The following is an 18147-nucleotide window of genomic DNA, read 5'->3' on the forward strand; positions in this document are numbered from 1 at the left end:
CTGGGCTATATCCTTACCCCTTTTTATTTTGAGAGGGGGGCCGCTAAATTGGTTAGGGCCTCACTAAGAGGCTGAGGTTGAGCTCCTCCCACCTCAGCCTGCCTAGTCGCTGATTACAGGCATGTACCACCACGCCTGACATTAATCCCTTCTTCTAAAACAGACTACATATGTATAGGGTTCAGGTCTCTCCCCAGTTTCAGGTATCCGCCAGGGACCTTGGAATTTACCCCTTGCTTAAGAAGTTATTTTTATTATGTTCACATATTACCTATTCAAAAATTATCCAGTTTTTAAAATGAAAAAATACCAATAAGACAAAATACAGCCAGACACGGTGGCACACACCTGTAATCCCAGCGGCTGGGAAGGCAGGGGCAGGAGGATCGTGAGTTCACCGCAAGCCTCAGCAATTTAGCCAGACCTAAGCAATTTAGTGAGCCCCTGTCTTTAAATAAAATATAATGAAGGGCTGGGGATATGCTCAGTGGTTAAGCACCCTTGGGTTCAATCTCTGGGACAAGTAAAAAAAAAAAAAAAAGACAAAATACATACAGGGAAGTGTATTATCCTTAAGTGAAAAATGTCAGCGCAACACAAACAGCAGTGGGCAGACTCAAAGCATGGTAAAACATATGAAATATGAGAAAAGAGCCGGGCATGGTGGTGCAACCCTGTAATCCCAGTGATTTCGAGGCTCAGACAGGAGGATCACAAGTTCAAAGCCAGCTCTCAATTTAGTGAGAACCAGTCTCAAAATAGAAAGGAGGACCAGGAATGCACTCAGTGGTAAAGTGCCCCTGAGTTAATCCCCAGCATAATAACATTAATATTACTATTACAACAGTAATAGTAAAGGGCTGGGGATGCATCTCAGCGGTAAAGTGTCCCTGGGTTCAATCCCCAGTACCGCAAAAAGAGGAAGCGATAAAAAATTCTAGTTTGTGAAAGCTAGATTATGGGTGCGTTTTCAAATTTTTCATAACAAAGATGAAGAAAACATGGACATGCTAACACACACACACACACACACACACACACACACACCCCAGGAGCATTTCCTCCAAATCAATTTGTCTCGTGTAGTGATTTCGCCTTCCTACTCCAGATGGTATCCAGGTCGCTACTAATCCCCTCACTTTTTTTTCCGTTTCCAGGAGCCAACAACTGGACCAGGCCAGCGGCCTGTGGGCGCAGAGCGCGAGTCACACCTAGGTGCCCAGTGGCCCCCAGACCTGGGCGCCGACCCTGCACATCCGCCAACTTTACCCGCCCAGCCTTAGGTCTGGAAGACCCCAAACCCTAGGCGGAACACCCGCTGCCTGGAGAAAAATAGGTGCAGTTTCTCTCAAGCCCCAGGGGGCCCCGCCCCTGCCTCGGTCCCGCCCCTCAGAGGTCTGGAGCTTTTCGGGGAAGTCCTGAGTCATTGCGGGAAGGCTGGGCAGGGCTGACCTCATTTCCCGACAGTTGGGGTAGGATGACAGTCCGCGGTCACATGCCAGTGGAAGGGAAAAGGAGCAGAGAGCTGGATGAGGCGGCGCGGGAAGAAAGAGCAGGCCCAAATACACTGTCCCGGGAGTCCGTCGGGTCAAGGTCTTTCCCGGAAAGAAGAGTGTGGAGCCATCGACTTGCGCACCCTGTTCTGCCACATGGGCGTGTTCCAGCAGAATTTGGTTCACTCCAGCTGCTCGGTCACCATTTTAACCGATGTAGGTGTTATTTCATTTTATTTTTTTAATGTGGTGCTGAGGATCGAACCCAGTGCCTCACGTGTGCTAGGCAAGCGCTCTACCACTGAGCCCAGCCCCAGCCCCAGCCCCAGCCCCAGCCCCAGCCCCAGCCCCAGCCCCAGCCCCAGCCCCAGCCCTGTAGGTGGTGTTTTAAAGGGTTCTGTTAACATTAACCAGGGAAATGGAGTTTCATAGTTCAGCAGTTCTTTTTCATGGCTTTTGGAGTCTTCGATTTGCTAATATGCTCTTCACAATAACTAACGTTTGTTTTATATTTGTATCAGACTAATTTATAGTGTCATTTAATCCTTTTGATCTTATGAAATAACAAAATGTTACAGATGAAGAAATAAGTTGGAGAGATCTCCTTGATATACCACTCTGTTAATTGATTGAGCAAGATTCAATCTCTGGCTTATTTTTGTTGTTATACCAGAGATTAATCCCAGAGTTTTCTACATGCTAGGCAAGCAATTTACCAATGAGATATACCCCCAGTCAAACCCTGATCGTTCATTTATATTGATTGTCCACATATCTTTTATATTAGGGCATTACTTAAAACCAGTCCTAAAAACAGTACTTCATCTTAGAGAGGGCAATGTCTAATAAGGAATGGCTATCCTTCACCCTACCTTAGAAGGAATGTGTCTGACTTCTGCCCTCACCCACAACAGGTGAGGCAGTGAGAAACCTGCAGGATGAGGTTGATGAGCCATCAACACTTCTCCTGTCTTAAACACAGATACTCATTTCTGCACCTTTTGCAGGTACTTCTGAATATTCCAGTAAAACTCTGAAGTTGGGGTCAGTGCTGGAAGGAGCATCAACTGGGGAGAGGAGGGACAAAGAGAACAGGGGGGCTTTGTTGTCCAGACTGACCTCAAACTCCGGAACTCTAGTGATCTTCCTGCCTCAGCCTCCCAAGTAACTGGACTACAGTCCTGCACTAGGGCACCTGGCTTAAACCTCACATTTAGGAAATGCATGTGGTATGTAATACCTTGTAATAACTCTCTTGAAAAATACAATCAGCCATAGGGTGGATTTACCTGGGTCACAGGAAAGCAGGGAACTGAAACCCCAAACCTCAGCTCTTGTGTTTTGAGGAAAGAAAATTTAAAGTCAAACACCAAAAGTCAAGAGAACTTTATTAGAGGTGAAAGTGAGGTGAAAATAAAGAAAAAGAAAATTGAGGCTTAAGCAAAAAACACTCTCAAGGGAGACAGTGGACTATCTCCAGGCAGAGAACAACAAAGGAGACAGTGCTGAGGCAGGAGTATCACAAGTTCAAGGATAGCCTCAACAACTTAGCAAGACCCTATCTCAAAATAAAAAATAAACAAACAATTAAAAAAAGGACTGAGGAGATAGAGCTCAGTGGTAAAGTGCCTCTGGGTTCAATCCCTAGAATGAAAAAAAAAAAAAAAAAACTTCAGTCTCAAAGTTTTCAGCCCTTCTATCTCCTTCTATTGGTCAAAACAGGTCACTGGACCAACCTAGATTCAAAGAGAGGAAAAACAGGCAGTCTCTTGAAGGATAATTATCCACATCACATTTCAAGGGAGTTTTGGGGATGAGAGAAATATCTTTAGAGACACAGTCACCACTACTATTAAGAAAAAACTACTTAGGCAGGGTGGCATAAATCTCTAATTCCAGCTAATTAGGAGGCTGAGGCTGGAGGATCACAAGTTGAAGGCCAACCTGAGCAAATTAGCAAGACCTTGTCTCAAAATAAAAAGGGCTGGGGATGTGTCTCAATGAAGGAGTAAAATAAAAAAGAAGAAACTAATATATTTTTAATTGGGCAGTTAAAATTTCCCACATTTCTCTGCCTAGTATGTTCCAGGATTTGGGTTCAATCCTCAGCACCAAAAATAAAATAAAATTTCCCCCATTTCTTCCTATCTTGTAGGACAGATACTTAAGAACAAGGTTAGATCAGTATGCTGATATTAGGTCAGTTATGAAATATCACTCCCTGCCCCACCCACATATCTTATAATAATAAACTTCTGCATGCCAAAATACTGGTCTGGCCTGGCACACGCTGATAATCCTAGAGGCTGGGGAGGCCGAGGTAGGAAGATGACAAGTTCAAAGCCAGCCTCAACAATTTAGCAACATCCTGTCTCAAAATAATAAAAAAAAAGGAATGGGAATGTGGCTTAGTGGTTAAGTGCTCCTGGGTTCAATTCTAGGTTTTTTTTTTTTGTTTTTTTTTTTTGTTTTTTTTTTAAAGGGTCTGAACTAGATAGTCTTAGTTTTTTGGTTTTTTTTTAAAAAAAGGATCTGAACTAGATAGTCTTAGTTTTTTGGTTTTTTCTTTTTTGTTTTTGGTATTGGCACTGAACCCAGAGGGGCTTTACCACTGAGCCATGTCCCCAGCCCTTTTTATTTTTCATTTTGAGACAAGTTGCCAAGGCTGACCTTAGACTTGCAATCCTCCTGCCTCAGCCTCCATGTCATTGGGATTACAGGCTTGCACCACCACATCCAGCAAGAGTCTTACTCTTAATAAATTAAATTGAAGAACAAATTTGGATGAGGATGGGAAATTAGGAAAATAAATTTTGACTGGGCATTGTGGAGAATGCCTGTAATCCCAGTGATGGGGGAGGCTGAGGCAGGAGAGTCGCAATTCAAACCAGCTTCAGCAATTTAGCAAGACCCTGTGTCAAAATAAAAAGGGCTGCGGACTTAGCTCAGTGGTAAAGCATCCCTGGGTTCAATCCCCAGTACCAAAAAAAAAAAAAAAAAAAAAATCTAGGATCCGAAGAAATAGCTCGTTTTGGACAGCACTTACCTAGCATGCGCAAGGGCCGCGGTTCAAATCCCGGGTGCCTCAGATGAGAAGAAAAAAAAAAGAAAAAAATCCAGCCTGCTGAAATAAAACCATCACTATATAAGACCAAATGTACAAAGATTTTTTTTTATTGCAATATTGTGGTGGGAAAAAAATAGAAATATGAATGTCCATTAACTATGCTGTATCTCTACTGTGGCATTCTAGGCATGTATTTTAAAAAGACTGAGATAACTATATAGTCATGTGGTTCTATCTGGGGGGGGCGCATTTCTGGGTTTTTTTTTTTTTTTTTTTTTTTGGCTATTGAATCTCTGAACCTATTTCCTGTGTTTACAGGATATCCCTCCACCTTCTTAGAGAGTTTTTTTCTCACCATAAAATTCCAGACATTGCTGAGAATGGCAATGCAAGCCTGTAATTCCAGCAACTCAGGAGACTGAGGCAGGAGGATCACAAGGAGGCCAGAATGGGCCATTTAGTGAAACCTTGTCTCAAAATTTAAAACATGTTTTTAAAAAAAGGGCTGGGTTCAGTGGTAGAATGCCCCAGGTGGTTCAATCCTCAGTACTGAGAAGAAAAAGAAAAAAAAAGTCAGATGCTTGCTTCCCTTGTAGTTGGGAACTCTGCGGATTAGATGCACCAGTTCTACATCTTGAATTGGAAACAGGTGAAGAGGAGCAGTAATGAAATTATTGAATATATTCTGGTGAGAGTTATGGCAATAGGGACAGTTTCATCTAGTTTCTAGAGGTGGTAATGACAGTGACTCTAAAAGCAACATCAGATGACCAGAACCCACAACTGGCAACATAATTTGCAGGGCATGTTGCAAAATGAAACTGTGGGGCTCCTTGTTCCAGAATTATTGAGAATTTCAAGATGGTACTAGCAGGGTATTAAACCAAGAGCACTGCCCTTTTAAGAGAAAGGTTCTGAGTGAATGCACAGGTCATATGCCCATAAAGCCAAACATGACTACCAGCAAGTCAGACATGAAAGCCACAGTGGCTGTACCCAGTGGCAACAGCCATTCAGGTACCAGTTCTGGATTGTTAGAAATAATTTAAAATCCAAGTCTGATCCTCTATCCAAAACTTGTATGAACTATTCTGTATTCTTTAAGTTTTCTGCTTAGTTAGCCAGAGTTGGTTCACATAGCATAGAACTAAGTACTCTGACAACTCAATGATACATTAAATGAAAACAGCAAGTTGCAGAATAATGTAGGTAGTATAAGAGAAAAGGGTTGCTGGACACCATAGTGCACACCTGTGATTCCAGCAACTCAGGAGGCTAAGACAAGAGAATCACAAATTCAAGGCGAGAGACGGAGAGGAGGAGGAGGAGGAGGAGGAGGAGGAGGAGGAGGAGGAGGAGGAGGAGGAGGAGGAGGAGGAGGAGGGGGAGGAGGAGGAGGAGGGGGAGGAGGAGGAGGGGGAGGAGGAGAAGAAGAAGAAGGGGGGAGGGGAAGGGGGAGGGGAGGGGGAGGGGAGGGGAGGGCGAGGAGGGGGAGGGGGAGAAGAAGAAGAAAAAGGAAAGGAAAGGAAAGGAAAGGAAAAAAGAAAGAAGGAAGGAAGAGGGTTGGGGATGTAGCTCAGTCAGAGTGCTTGCCTCTTGAGCACAAGGCCCTGGGCTCAATCCCGAGCACCCCCCCCCCCAAAAAAAAGGGAATCAAATGCCTATTTAGGATAAAAACTTCCTGAGTCTGCTTTGTAGCTAGATATCGCTGTGTGGTTACATTCAAGTCAATGAAATGTAAGTGGTATCTTTGTGTGACAGCTTCTGGGATCATTTGTTTTAAAAACCTGCTGTGTACTCAAACTACTGCTGCTATCTTAGATTATGAGGATCAGGGATAGAGGAAGAGAGCTGGTAGGAGCCTAAGATCCTAACAGGATTTCAAGCAGCTAAGACATCTAAATAACCCTGGACTTTACACCTTTGGACTTTTACATGGGAGCAAAACAACTTTTTTGGAGAGTGGGTAATGGGGATTGAACTTAAGGGCTGAGCCACATCCCCAGCCCTATTTTGTATTTTATTTAGAGACAGGGTCTCACTGAGTTGCTTAGTGCCTCGCTCTTGCTGAAGCAGGCTTTGAACTCACGATCCTCCTGCCTCAGTCTCCCAAACCACTGGGATTACAGGCATGCGCCACCGCACCTGGTCCTTCTGTTTGTTTTTAAGTCACTCTTAATTTTGGTTTTCATGTCATTTGCAGTTAAATCTACTCTTACTGGAATAGTCTTTTGTCTATGGACAATAAGATTAAGGTGGTGTGTGTGTATATATGTATGTAAATATATATTTTCTTTGTACATCTCTGTATTGTTTGTTTCTAGAATGAGAATGTATTTAAACCTTAAACCTGTAATGCCATCTACTAGAGGGATTGAGGCAGGAGGATTGCAAATTCAAGGCCAGCCTGGGAATCTTAACCAGACCCCATCTCAAAATAAAAAAAAAAAGGACTGGCTATAGCTCAATTGTAGAAGGCCCCTGGATTCAATTCCCAGTACTGCCAAAATAAAAATAAAAAATCCTAAAACTGTGTCCAAAAGACCTAGATTCTAATTCTGGCTTCCAATATTAACTGGTTATATCCTTGAACAAATTGTTAGGTTTCTCAGTATCTCAATTTTTAAGATTTTTCTTTTGGAGGGGGTGTACTGAAGATTGAACCCAAGAGTGCTTAACCTCAGAGTCACATCCCCAAGCCTTTTTAAAATTAATTTATTTTTTATTTAGAGACAGGGTCTCACTAATTGCTTATATCATCACTAAGCTGCTGAGGCTGGCTTCGAACCTGTGATCCTCCTGCCACAGCCTCAAGAGCTTCTGGTATTACAGGCATGTGCCACTGTGCCAGCTTCAATTTTTAAGATTTTCTAGATGAGAAAAAATAGTTTTTTTAAAAAAGTTGTCTTTAGTGGTTGTTATGGTTTGCATGTGAGGTGTCCCCCAATAGCTCATGTGTGAGACAATGCAAGAATGTTCAGAGGAGAAATGATTGGGTTGTGAGGGCCTTAACCCAATCAGTGAATCCCCTGATAGGGATTAACTGAGTGGTAACTGAAGTGGTAGGGTGTGGCTGGAGGAGGTGGGAATTGGGGGCATGGCTATGAGGTACATCATGTAAGCCACGTCCCTCTGCCACACTCCTCTACCATGATGTTTTGCCTTACCTCAAGCTCTGCAGAATGGAGCCAGCCTTCTATGGACTAAGACCTCTGGAATTGTGACCCCTCATATACACTTTTCCTTCTCTAAATTTGTTCTGATTGGGTATTTTAGTCACAGTAGCAAAAAAGCTGACTAAAACAGTGGTACAGGGAATTAACCCTAAGACCTTGCACATGGTAGGTAAGCACTCTACCACTAAGCTACATCCACAGCCCTTTTTCTTTTATTTTGAGACAGGGTCTTGATAAATTGCCCTTGCAATTTATCAATTGCAGGTTGACCTTGAACTTGCAATTCTCCTATCTCAGCCTCCCTAATGGCTGGGATTAACACGTGTGTACTACCCCACCAAGCCAAGCTCTTAAAGTAGTTTTTAAAGCCAGATAAAAGAAGCACTACATATCATATGCAGAATCTTTCAAAATTTGGACTGAGAAAATTCCTTGAGAGAGTGCATGAAAAATCCAGTGACTGAATAAATTGAGGAAATGGTGTTCAGCAGTTATATCAACAATAGGAAATCAAACATCTGAGAATTTCCATAGGAAAGAAGCCTGTTTCACTTTGCTTATCCATCCAAATTAAATGAGGTTACAGATTTCAGGGTCTGGGCTCTCAGGAACAGGCCACTTTGGGAGTTTGCCACAATACTTGTGTTTGAAAACTGGTTCTGAAACTTACTGAGTGCTCTTAGAGAAATTTTTTAACGTTCTGTCCTATGCTTCAGTTTTCTCATTTGTAAAATGTATTAATATTTCTATCTTCCATCAGGTTGCTAAAAAAATAAGTTACAACTCTTTGACCATATATTGCTCAATGATGATGAGAGGAATAATGGATCCAGACTTTTTTGGATTTTATTAACACTGAATGATTTCTGACAAAAGAAAAAAAATGGATTATTGGAGACAGGTGTGAATGATGATTGGTGCGGATTGCATGCAGGGCTTCCCACCTGCCAGGAGTGCTCTACCACTGAGCTACACCCCCAGCATGAGTGATTTATAAATATGAAAAGGAGGCATATAGAAGCTTGGAGAGAGGTGTTTCTCCTGGCACTTGATAAAATGAAACATGGGCACAGTGCTGCATACCTGTAATTCTAGCCACTCTGGAGTCTGAGACTGGAGAATCTCAAATTCAAGTTCATTTTGGGCAAATTAGCCAGACCCTATCTCAAAATAAGAAATAAAAAAGGGCTGAGGATGTAGCTCAGCCGCAGTGTGCCCCTGTATTGAATCCCCAGTACCTCTAAATAAATAAATAGACAGACAGATAGCATCTCATCCCAGCATTAATCACAGGTAATTTGTTTCATTACTCCTTGACAATCCTCAGGTTCACATTTTTATCACCAATTTTTTCCCCCATAGTAAATAAAATGAACTATCTTAACCACTTTTCAACCATTCAGGGCTTTAAGTGCATTCAGTGTTTTGCACCTATCATCACCCCACTATCCATATCCAGAACTTTATCTTGCAAAACTAAAACTCTGTACCTGTCTCCCTTCCTTCTACCCTCTGCCGCTATGATTCTACTATAAGTACCCCATATAATGACTCAGGAGACCAACCTCAGCAACTTAGTGAGACACTCAGCAGCTTAGCAACACCCTGACTCAAAAATAAAAAGGAATACCGTACACGGTGGTGTATGCCTGTAATCCCAGAGGCTCAGGAGGCTAAGGCAGGAAGATCACGAGTTCAAAACCAGCCTCAGCAAAAGCAAGGTGCTAAGCAACTCAGTGAGACCCTGTCTCTAAATAAAAATACAAAATAGGGCTGGAGATGGGGCTCAGTGGTCAAGTGCCCCTGAGTTCAATCCATGATACCCCCTCCCAAAAAAACAAAGTAAAATAAAAAGGACTGGAAATGTACCCCTTGGTAAAGTACCCTTGCGTTCAATCCCCAGTACCCCCCCTCAAAAAAAATGTACCTCATATAGTTAGAACCATATAATATTTGTCCTTTTGTGACTGGCTTATTTTACTTAGCACAGTGTCCTTGGGTTTCATCCATGCTGTAGCATTTGTCAGAATTTCATTTTTTGGGGGGTGCTGGGGATTGAACCTAGGGCCTTGCATATGCTAAACAAATACACTGCACCTTCCTTCCAAGACTGAAAAATATATCATTGTATAACATTGTATAACACTCACATTACTTTTTATTACTTTAGGAATTATGGTCTAGAGGTTGTCCTTGAGCAACCAACATGTGGGGTTTGGAAAGAGAGTCCTTCCTTCTTCACCTGTCTTCTTTGTTCATGGATTCCTAGAAAAATGTGTTATATTTTGAACCCAGGAAGGGTGACCACACTTTATTAATCCAAGTTTTTCCCTCCAGAATTTCAGTGTATCTGAAAATTTGCCTTTTAAACAGAAGAAGTGAAGGCAAGATCAATGAAAACTGGGAACTGGCAAAAGTAATTACTCAAATGCATATTTTCTTGGCCATAATTCCCAAGCTAGATATGTGTTAAAGTAAATTAAAATGGAAAGCAGTCCTGAAGAATCTCTGAGCAGACAAAACTATCAAGGCCTCATAAGTGACCTCCACATTACTTGATTTACAAACATACACAGAATTTGAGCTATTTATTCTAAGTCTTTATTAAAGAAAAACAGAACGTGATCTCAACCAATCAAAAGTAGTGAACAAATATTTATCTAAGAACTTTCCCATGGAATTGACTAAATGTCACTTTATAACTGTAACCCCTCAAATATTTTCATTGCTTCACTTCTGTGTCTATCCTACACAAGAATCTCTCTTGCACCCTCACACTAGAGCTTCTGGACCATTTCTGGTTTAAAGCTGACCAATTCATGAATTGTTATTTGCTCAATAAACTCTTTAAAATTTTACTGTACTTCAGTTTCCTTTTATGGGGGGTGGTACTGGGGATGAACCCGGTCCTTGTGCATGCTAAGCATCAACTCTAATACTGCACTACAGCCCTAGATCCCTCAATTTACTTAGTTTCTGTGGGGGGTAGAGAGGGTACGGGGGACTGAACCTAGGGGTGCTCCACCACTGAGATACAACCCCAGCCCTTTTTATTTTTTACTTTGAGACACAATCTCCCTTAATTGCCAATGCTGGCCTTGAACATTTAATCCTCCTGCCTCAGTCTCTCAAATGGCTAGGATTATAGGTGTGAGCTGCAGGGTAACATGTGGGTGCTAGTGCACCCAGCTCCATTTAGTTTTTATCATATTTAAAAGACTCCTAAAGTGCAAGAAGTAAAATCAAGAAATGGGATGGTATCAAACTTAAAAGCTTCTTCACTGCAAAGGAGACAATCAAGAATATGAACAGAGCTGGGCACCATGGTGCATACCTGTAATCCCAGTGGCTCGGGAGGCTGAGGCAGGAGGATCCTTCAAAATCAGCCTCAGTAACTTAGCAAGGCCCTAAGTAACTCAGTAGAATCTTGTCTCTAAATAAAATGTAAAAAAGGGCTGGGGGGTGGCTGGGGATATAGCTCAGTTGGTAGAGTGCCTGCCTCGCGTGACTCAGTGTTGCACTCCTGGGTTCAAACCCCAGCATTTAAAAAAAAAAAAAAAAAAAAACAGAGAAGCTCAAGCCTACAGAACAGAAGAAAATCTTTATCACCTGTACTTCAATTATAGCACTAATAATCTCCAGGATATACAAAGAACTCAAAAAATACCAAAAAACTAACCCAATCAATAAATGGGCAGGACTGGGGTTGTGGCTCAGTGGTAGAGCACTCGCCTAGCATGGGTGAGGCATTGGGTTCGAGTCTCAGCACTGCATATAAATAAATAAAGGTCCACTGACAACTAAAAAAAAATTTTTTAAATAAAAAATTAATGGGCAAAAGAACTGAACGAGCACTTCACAGAAGAAATACAAATGGTCAAAAAATATTTAAAAGAATGTTCATCTCTAGCAATCAGAGAAATGAAAATTAAAACTACACTGAGATTCTGTCTCACTCTAGTCAGAATGGCAATTATCAAGAATCCAAGTAACAATAAATGTTGGCGAGGACGTGGGGGAAAACGTACACTCATAGGTTGCTGGTGGGAATGCAAATTGGTGCAACTACTGTGGAAAGCAGTATGGAGATTCCTCAGAAAACTTGGAATGGAACGACCATTTGATCCCATTATTCCACTCCTCAGTATATACCCAAAGGACTTAAAATCAGCATACCACAGGGATACAGCCACATCAATGTTTATAGCAGTTCAATTCACAATAACCAAGCTATGGAACTAATCTCAGTGTCCTTCAACGGATGAATGGAAAAAGAAAATATGATGTATATACCCAATGGAATACTACTGAGCCATAAAGATGAATGAAATTATGGCATTTGCAGATAAATGAATGGAACTGGAGACTATCATGCTAAGTGAAACCAGCCAGTCCCAAATAAACCAAAGGCCAAATGTTCTTTCTGATATGTGGCTGCTAACCCACAACAAGGGAAGGTGGGGAGGGGAGGAATAGAAGTCCATAGGATTAAACAAAGGGGAATGAAGGGAAGGGAAGGGGAATAGGAAGGACAGTAGAATTAATGGGACATAACTTTCCTATCCTTGTATTTGAATACACAACTAGGGTAACTGCATCATGTTCAACCACAAGAATAGGATCCTAATTTGAATAAGTCATACTTTATGAATGTATAATATGCCAAAGTACATGTTACTGTCATGTATATCTAAAAAGAACAAAACAAATAAAAACCATAAAAGAACAGTTGTGACCATGCCAAAAAAGAAAAGAAAGGACAGGAAAGAAAATAGAACAGGACCACAGAGCTGAACTAAGGAGTCAAATTTTATAGAATCAAAAAATGAACTTAGGGGCTGGGACAAATGGCACACTCCTGTAATCCCAGTTGCTCTGTATGCTGAGGCAGGAGAATTGAAAGTTCCACGCCAGCCTCCGCAACTTAGTGAGACATGCCTCAAAATTAAAAAAAAAAAAAATTAAAAAGGACTGAGGACTGAGGATGTAGCTCAGTGTTAAAGCACCACTGGGTTCAATCCCCACTAACATCCATACGCACACACAACTAAGGAAACCAGAATTACTTTTTTTTTTCTTTTTGGTACCAAAGACTGAACCCAGGTGTGCTTAACCCCTGAGTCACATTCCCAGCCCTTGTAAAAAATTTTTTATTAAAATCTTTTTTACAGACTGCATTTTGATTCATTGTATACAAATGGGATACAACTTTTCATTTCTATGGTTGTACACAATGTAGATTCACACCATTCATGTAATCATACACATACATCGGGTAATACTATCTGTTTTATTCTCTTTCTGTCCCCCACTCCCTCCCGCCCTTTTTTCTTCTACACCATCCAAAGTTCCTTCATTCTTCTCTTACCCCCGTCACCTCCCCTCGTCATATATCATCATCCACTTATCAAAGGAAACATTCGGCTTTTGGTTTTTGGGGCTTGGCCTATTTCACTTAGCATATTTTCCAACTTCATCCATTTACCAGCAAATGCCATAATTTTATTCTCCTTTATGGCTGAGTAATATTCCATTGTGTATAGATACCACAGTTTCTATATCCATTCATCAATTGGAGGGCTGCTAGGTTGGTTCCACAATCTAGCTATTGTGAATTGAGCTGCTATGAACATTGATGGGGCTGCATCACTGTAGTATGCTGATTTTAAGTCCTTTGGATATAAACCAAGAAGTGGGATAGCTGGGTCAATTGGTGGATCCATTCCAAGTTTTCTGAGGAAATCTCCATACCGCTTTCCAGAGTGGCTACACCAATTTGCAACTCCACCAGCAATGTATGAGTGTGCCTTTTTCCCCACATCCACGTCAACACTTATTATTGCTTGTGTTCTTGATAATAGCCATTCTAATTGGAGTTAGATGAAATCTTAGTGTGGTTTTAATTTGCTTTTCTCTAATTACTAGGGATGAAGAGCGCTTTTTCATATATTTGCTGATCACCTGTATATCTTCTTCTGTGAAGTGTCCACCCAGTTCCTTAGCCCATTTATTGATTGGGTTCTTTGTATTTTGGGTGTAGTTTTTTAAGTTCTTTATAAACTTTGGAGATGAGTGCTTTGCCTGAAGTGTGTGTGGAAAAGACTTTCTCCCACTCTGTAGGCTCTCTTTTCACATTATTGATTGTTTCCTGTACTGAGAAAAAGCTTTTTAGTTTGAATCTATCCCATTTATTGATTCTTGCCTTTATTTCTTGTGCCATGGGGGTCTTGTTAAGGAAGTCTGGTCCTAAGCCCATGTGATGGAGATTTGCAATCCTTGGTAGTTTTTATTTTGAGACAGGGTCCCGCTAAATTGCTGAAGCTGGCTTTGAACTTGGTATTCACCTGCCTCAGCTTCCTAAGACTCTGGGATTACAGGTGTGTGCCACTGTGCTTGGCTCCCAGAATGTTTTAGTAATCATTTATTATTATATTCCTATTAAAAACTGTAGTTTGGGAGGCTGCGGCAGGAGGATCGTAAGTTCAAAGCCAGTCTCAGCATTTTAGTGAGGCCCTAAGCAACTCAGTGAGACCCTGTCTCTAAATAAAATATAAAAAAGGGCTAAGGATGTGACTCAGTGGTTAAGCACCCCTGGGTTCAATACCTAGTACAAGAAAAGAACTGTAGGGATGTTTAAGATATATACTGAGGTGGCAACCAACAAACATTCTCTGTAGAGGGTAAGACCACAGGGTAATAGAGAATGGGAAGAAAGTACAATTAGCAAATAAAGTAGATATTAGTTCTCCACTGAGTAATTTCCATTATGTGAGGCCACATGAGATCCAGGGTAGCCCAGGACAGCAGCACTCTCCCACCACACCCCAAGAGGCCACTTTCAATGTAGGTTAATTTCTGTCCCTACATACCAGGAAAGAGGCTGTGCCAGTTCCTCTCCCACCCTATCCCCTCAGCCTTTGAGAAGACCAAGCTTTCATGCAGCTGACCTCAATATTCAGTAAGCCTGCAGGACAGTCCTGAGGGATGAGAGGTAAGCCTGGAATTTGTCCCCATTACACCATATCTGGCTCAAGACATGTCTCCATCCCCTACTCATAATGGTTCCTCACTGGGGTTTCTCCGTAAGGCAATGCTTTGTGGGGAGCTGTTTCCCAGAGTATTCATGATATCAGCATGCTCATCACCACTTTATGGGAAGAGGTGGTAAGAATTACTCTTATCAATAAGAATCTGAGATTCTGTTCCCAATGTGAGTCGAATAACCCAAATCTTGGCTCTCAGAGCCTTCTCATGTCTCTCATTTCCCCACTCCCTTGTGAAAGTGAAAACTCTGTCCTTGACTCCTTGCTATTCCATTGCTCAGTATTTTCCACCACATCCTCCTTCTCATGACACTAATACCTAGTGACTTAAGGAATATGGTGGTAGGAGACAATAGATAAAGGATTTCTTTGTTGTGCAGGTATGGGGGTACTAGTTGTAAAATGGTCCCTGTAAGAGGGAGACTTACTCTGAAAAAATTAAAAACTGGCTATGTAATCTCTGCCACTTGGAAGACTGAGGCAGGAGGATCATAAATGCAAGGGTAGCCTCAGCACTTGAGTGAGACTGTCTCAAATTAAAGAATAAAAAGGGCTGGACCCAATCCCCAGTACCAAAAAGATAAGAAATTTGACATGTTGAGAGGAAGTGAGGCAATAACTAATTTGTATAGCTTTTATAGTCAACTCTTTTTTTTTTTTTTTTTTTTTTTTTTTTTTTTTGGTGCTAGGGATTGGACCCAAAGGGCTTAACCACTGAGCTACATTCCCAGCCCTTTTTGGTTTTTATTTTTTGAGACGGGATCTTGCTAGGTTGCTTAGGGTGTTGCTAAATTAGGTCTTGCTGAGGCTGGTCTTGAACTTGCTATCCCTCTGCCTCAGCCTCCCAAATGGCTAGAATTACAGGAGTGTGCAATTATACCTGGTTCAACTATCTCTTCTTTGAAATAGTTTTTGTCCTTAAAATGAAGACAATTCACGTGTTATTGTTTTTGTTTTAATTTCAAATACTATTTTTTAAATTTATTTTTTGGGTCTGGTGCTATGGAGCATGACTATAATTCCAGAGACTCAGGAGGATCACAAATCCCTCCTGAGCAATTATTGAGACCCTGTCTTAAAAACAAACAAACTTAGGACTAGGGATATAGCTCTAGTTTAGTGGTAAAGCATCCCTGGGTTCAATCCCCACTACCAAAAATAAATAAATAAATTTTAAAACCATAATTTTGTTTTATGATTAAGTAAAATATCTACATGGTTCCACAATTAACTCTGCAAAACCAGGTATATTCAAGAAGTTTGTATTTCAGTCCTGTTCCTTCTACCTTGTTTCTTCTCATTCTAAAGGTAATCAATTTTAATATTTTCATATTAAGTCCATTTTATCTCCCTTTGTAGATAAATGCATACTATTTATATGTATACTGTTCATACATGTATGTATTCATATATTTTACTTCATCATTTAAGAGTATTTATTATGGTGGGTGCAGGGGTGCACACTTGTAATCCCAGCAATTTGGGAGACTGAGGCAGGAGGATCAGAAGTTTGAGGCCAGTCACAGCAACTTAGCAAGGCCTTGTTTCAAAATAAAAAAATAAAACAAGCTGGTAATGTAGCTCAGTGGTAGAGTGCTTGCCTAGCATGCACAAGGCCCTGGAGCACTGCTAAAAAAAAAATGTATTTATCAATCACTCCACAGCAGCATATTAAGATATTCCTCATTGCTTAAAAAAAAAAAAATCTTATCATAATTAGTTTATTTTTGCTGTACTGGGGATTGAATCCAGAGGCACATTGCCCCTGACCTATATTCCCAGTCCTTTTAATTTAATTTTTAGACAGAATCTCACTAAATTGCCAAGGCCAGCTTTGAACTTGGATTCTCCTGAGTCAACCTCCTGAGTGGCTGGGATTACAGACATGTGTCACCATGCCCAGATCCTCATAGCTTCCTCCAGCTGCAAAATACTCATTGTGTGGAAATACAAGATAACAGATTCTTTTATTGATAGACATATGGGTTGTTTCCAGTCTGTAACTATTACAAATAATGCTTCATTTAAAAACCTTCTGCATACTTCTTTTCAATTTTGCCAGAGTATCTTTAAGAGAGATTACCAGAAGTGACATTGCTTAATCAAAAGGCATCTCTAATTGATCTAGCCAGTTATTACCAAATTCCTTCCCTACCATGGAGATTGTGGCATTTTGCATTTCCACATTCAGCTTTTTTTTTTTTTTTTTGATGCTAGGAATTGAACCCAGGGGCACTTTACTGTTGAATCACATTTCCCTCCCTTTTATTTTTTATTTTGGGATAAGGGCCTGCTAAATTGCTGAGGGTGGCCTTGAACTTGTGCTCCTCCTGCCTCAACCTCCTGAGTAGCCAGGATTACAAATGTGTACATCACAGGCAGCCTCTCAACATACTAATAATATCTGTTTTCTTACAGCCTGGCCAGCAGAGTATGTTATCAAAGTTTTAGATTTATGCTAATTTCATGGGTGAGATACGGTATCTCCATGTAGTTTTTAAAAAAATATTTTTAGCAGTAGATGAACACAATATCTTTATTTTTTTATGTGGTACTGAGAATCAAACCCAGTGTCTCACATGTGTTGGGAAAGTGCTGTACCACTGAGCCACAACCCCAGCCTTCCATGTAGTTTTAATTTGATATGTATTTTTTAACTTATTTCCTTATTTACTGGGGATTGAACCAAAGGGTATTTTACCACCGTGCTACATCTCCAGCCCTTTTTGTTTTTAAATTTTTGAGACAGGGTCTTGCTAAATTCCTTAAACTGGCTTTGAACTTGTCATCCTCCTGTCTCAGCCTCCAGAGTAGCCAGGATTACAGGCAAGTACTACCATACCCAGCTCTTTTCAATTGTGGCAAAATAGTCTTTACATCTTCTTTTGATGCTTTTAATTTTTATTTATTTTTTTGGTACTGGGAATTGAACTCAGGGCATTTTACTACTGAGCTACATCCTGATCCTTTTTATTTATTGTTATTTATTTATTATTTTGACACAGGGTCTAAATTTCTAAGGTTCTCACTAAATTGCTGAAGCTGGCCTTGAATTTACAATCCTCTTCTGTCAGCCTGCTGAGGTCATTGGCATTATAGGCATGTGCCATGGTACTGGCCTCTTTTGATGCTTTTAAATCAGAATTCTACTCTTCCAAAATTACAATGGCAACCTCTCCTTAAACTAAAAAAGAAAAAAATTATAGTACCTTTTAGTCATTTACTTTTAGCCTTCCTGAATTTCTTCTCTTAGATGTTTTATAGTGCTCATACACACGAGGCAAGCTCTCTTAACACTGAGATATATATCCCACCCTAGATGTGTTTTTTAAAAAATATAAATATAGCATAGTGTTGGATTTTGCTTT

The 18147-nt window shown here is 40.8% G+C and overlaps 1 protein-coding gene across 5 annotated transcripts in view; it reads left to right on the plus strand.

Moving 5' to 3' along the window:
* The first annotated feature begins 1472 nt into the window (after positions 1–1472).
* The window catches only part of Cfap126 (cilia and flagella associated protein 126), a 28540-nt gene continuing 11865 nt past the window's right edge, over positions 1473–18147 (plus strand). The window contains exons 1-2 of one of the 5 annotated variants that reach the window (XM_047520054.1): positions 1476–1709; positions 2501–2722. Coding sequence is in view for 1 of the 5 variants with exons in the window: in XM_047520037.1 (XP_047375993.1) it covers positions 1530–1709 (180 nt within the window). In the remaining 4 variants the exon portion in view is untranslated. Of the gene's footprint in view, positions 1710–2500; positions 2723–14608; positions 14728–18147 lie in introns of all 5 variants that reach the window. The other 4 variants (XM_047520065.1, XM_047520037.1, XM_047520073.1 and 1 more) reach the window with 4 other exon arrangements.

This window comes from Sciurus carolinensis, chromosome 1, assembly GCF_902686445.1.
Source record: "Sciurus carolinensis chromosome 1, mSciCar1.2, whole genome shotgun sequence".
In the NCBI taxonomy this organism is placed as follows: domain Eukaryota; kingdom Metazoa; phylum Chordata; class Mammalia; order Rodentia; family Sciuridae; genus Sciurus; species Sciurus carolinensis.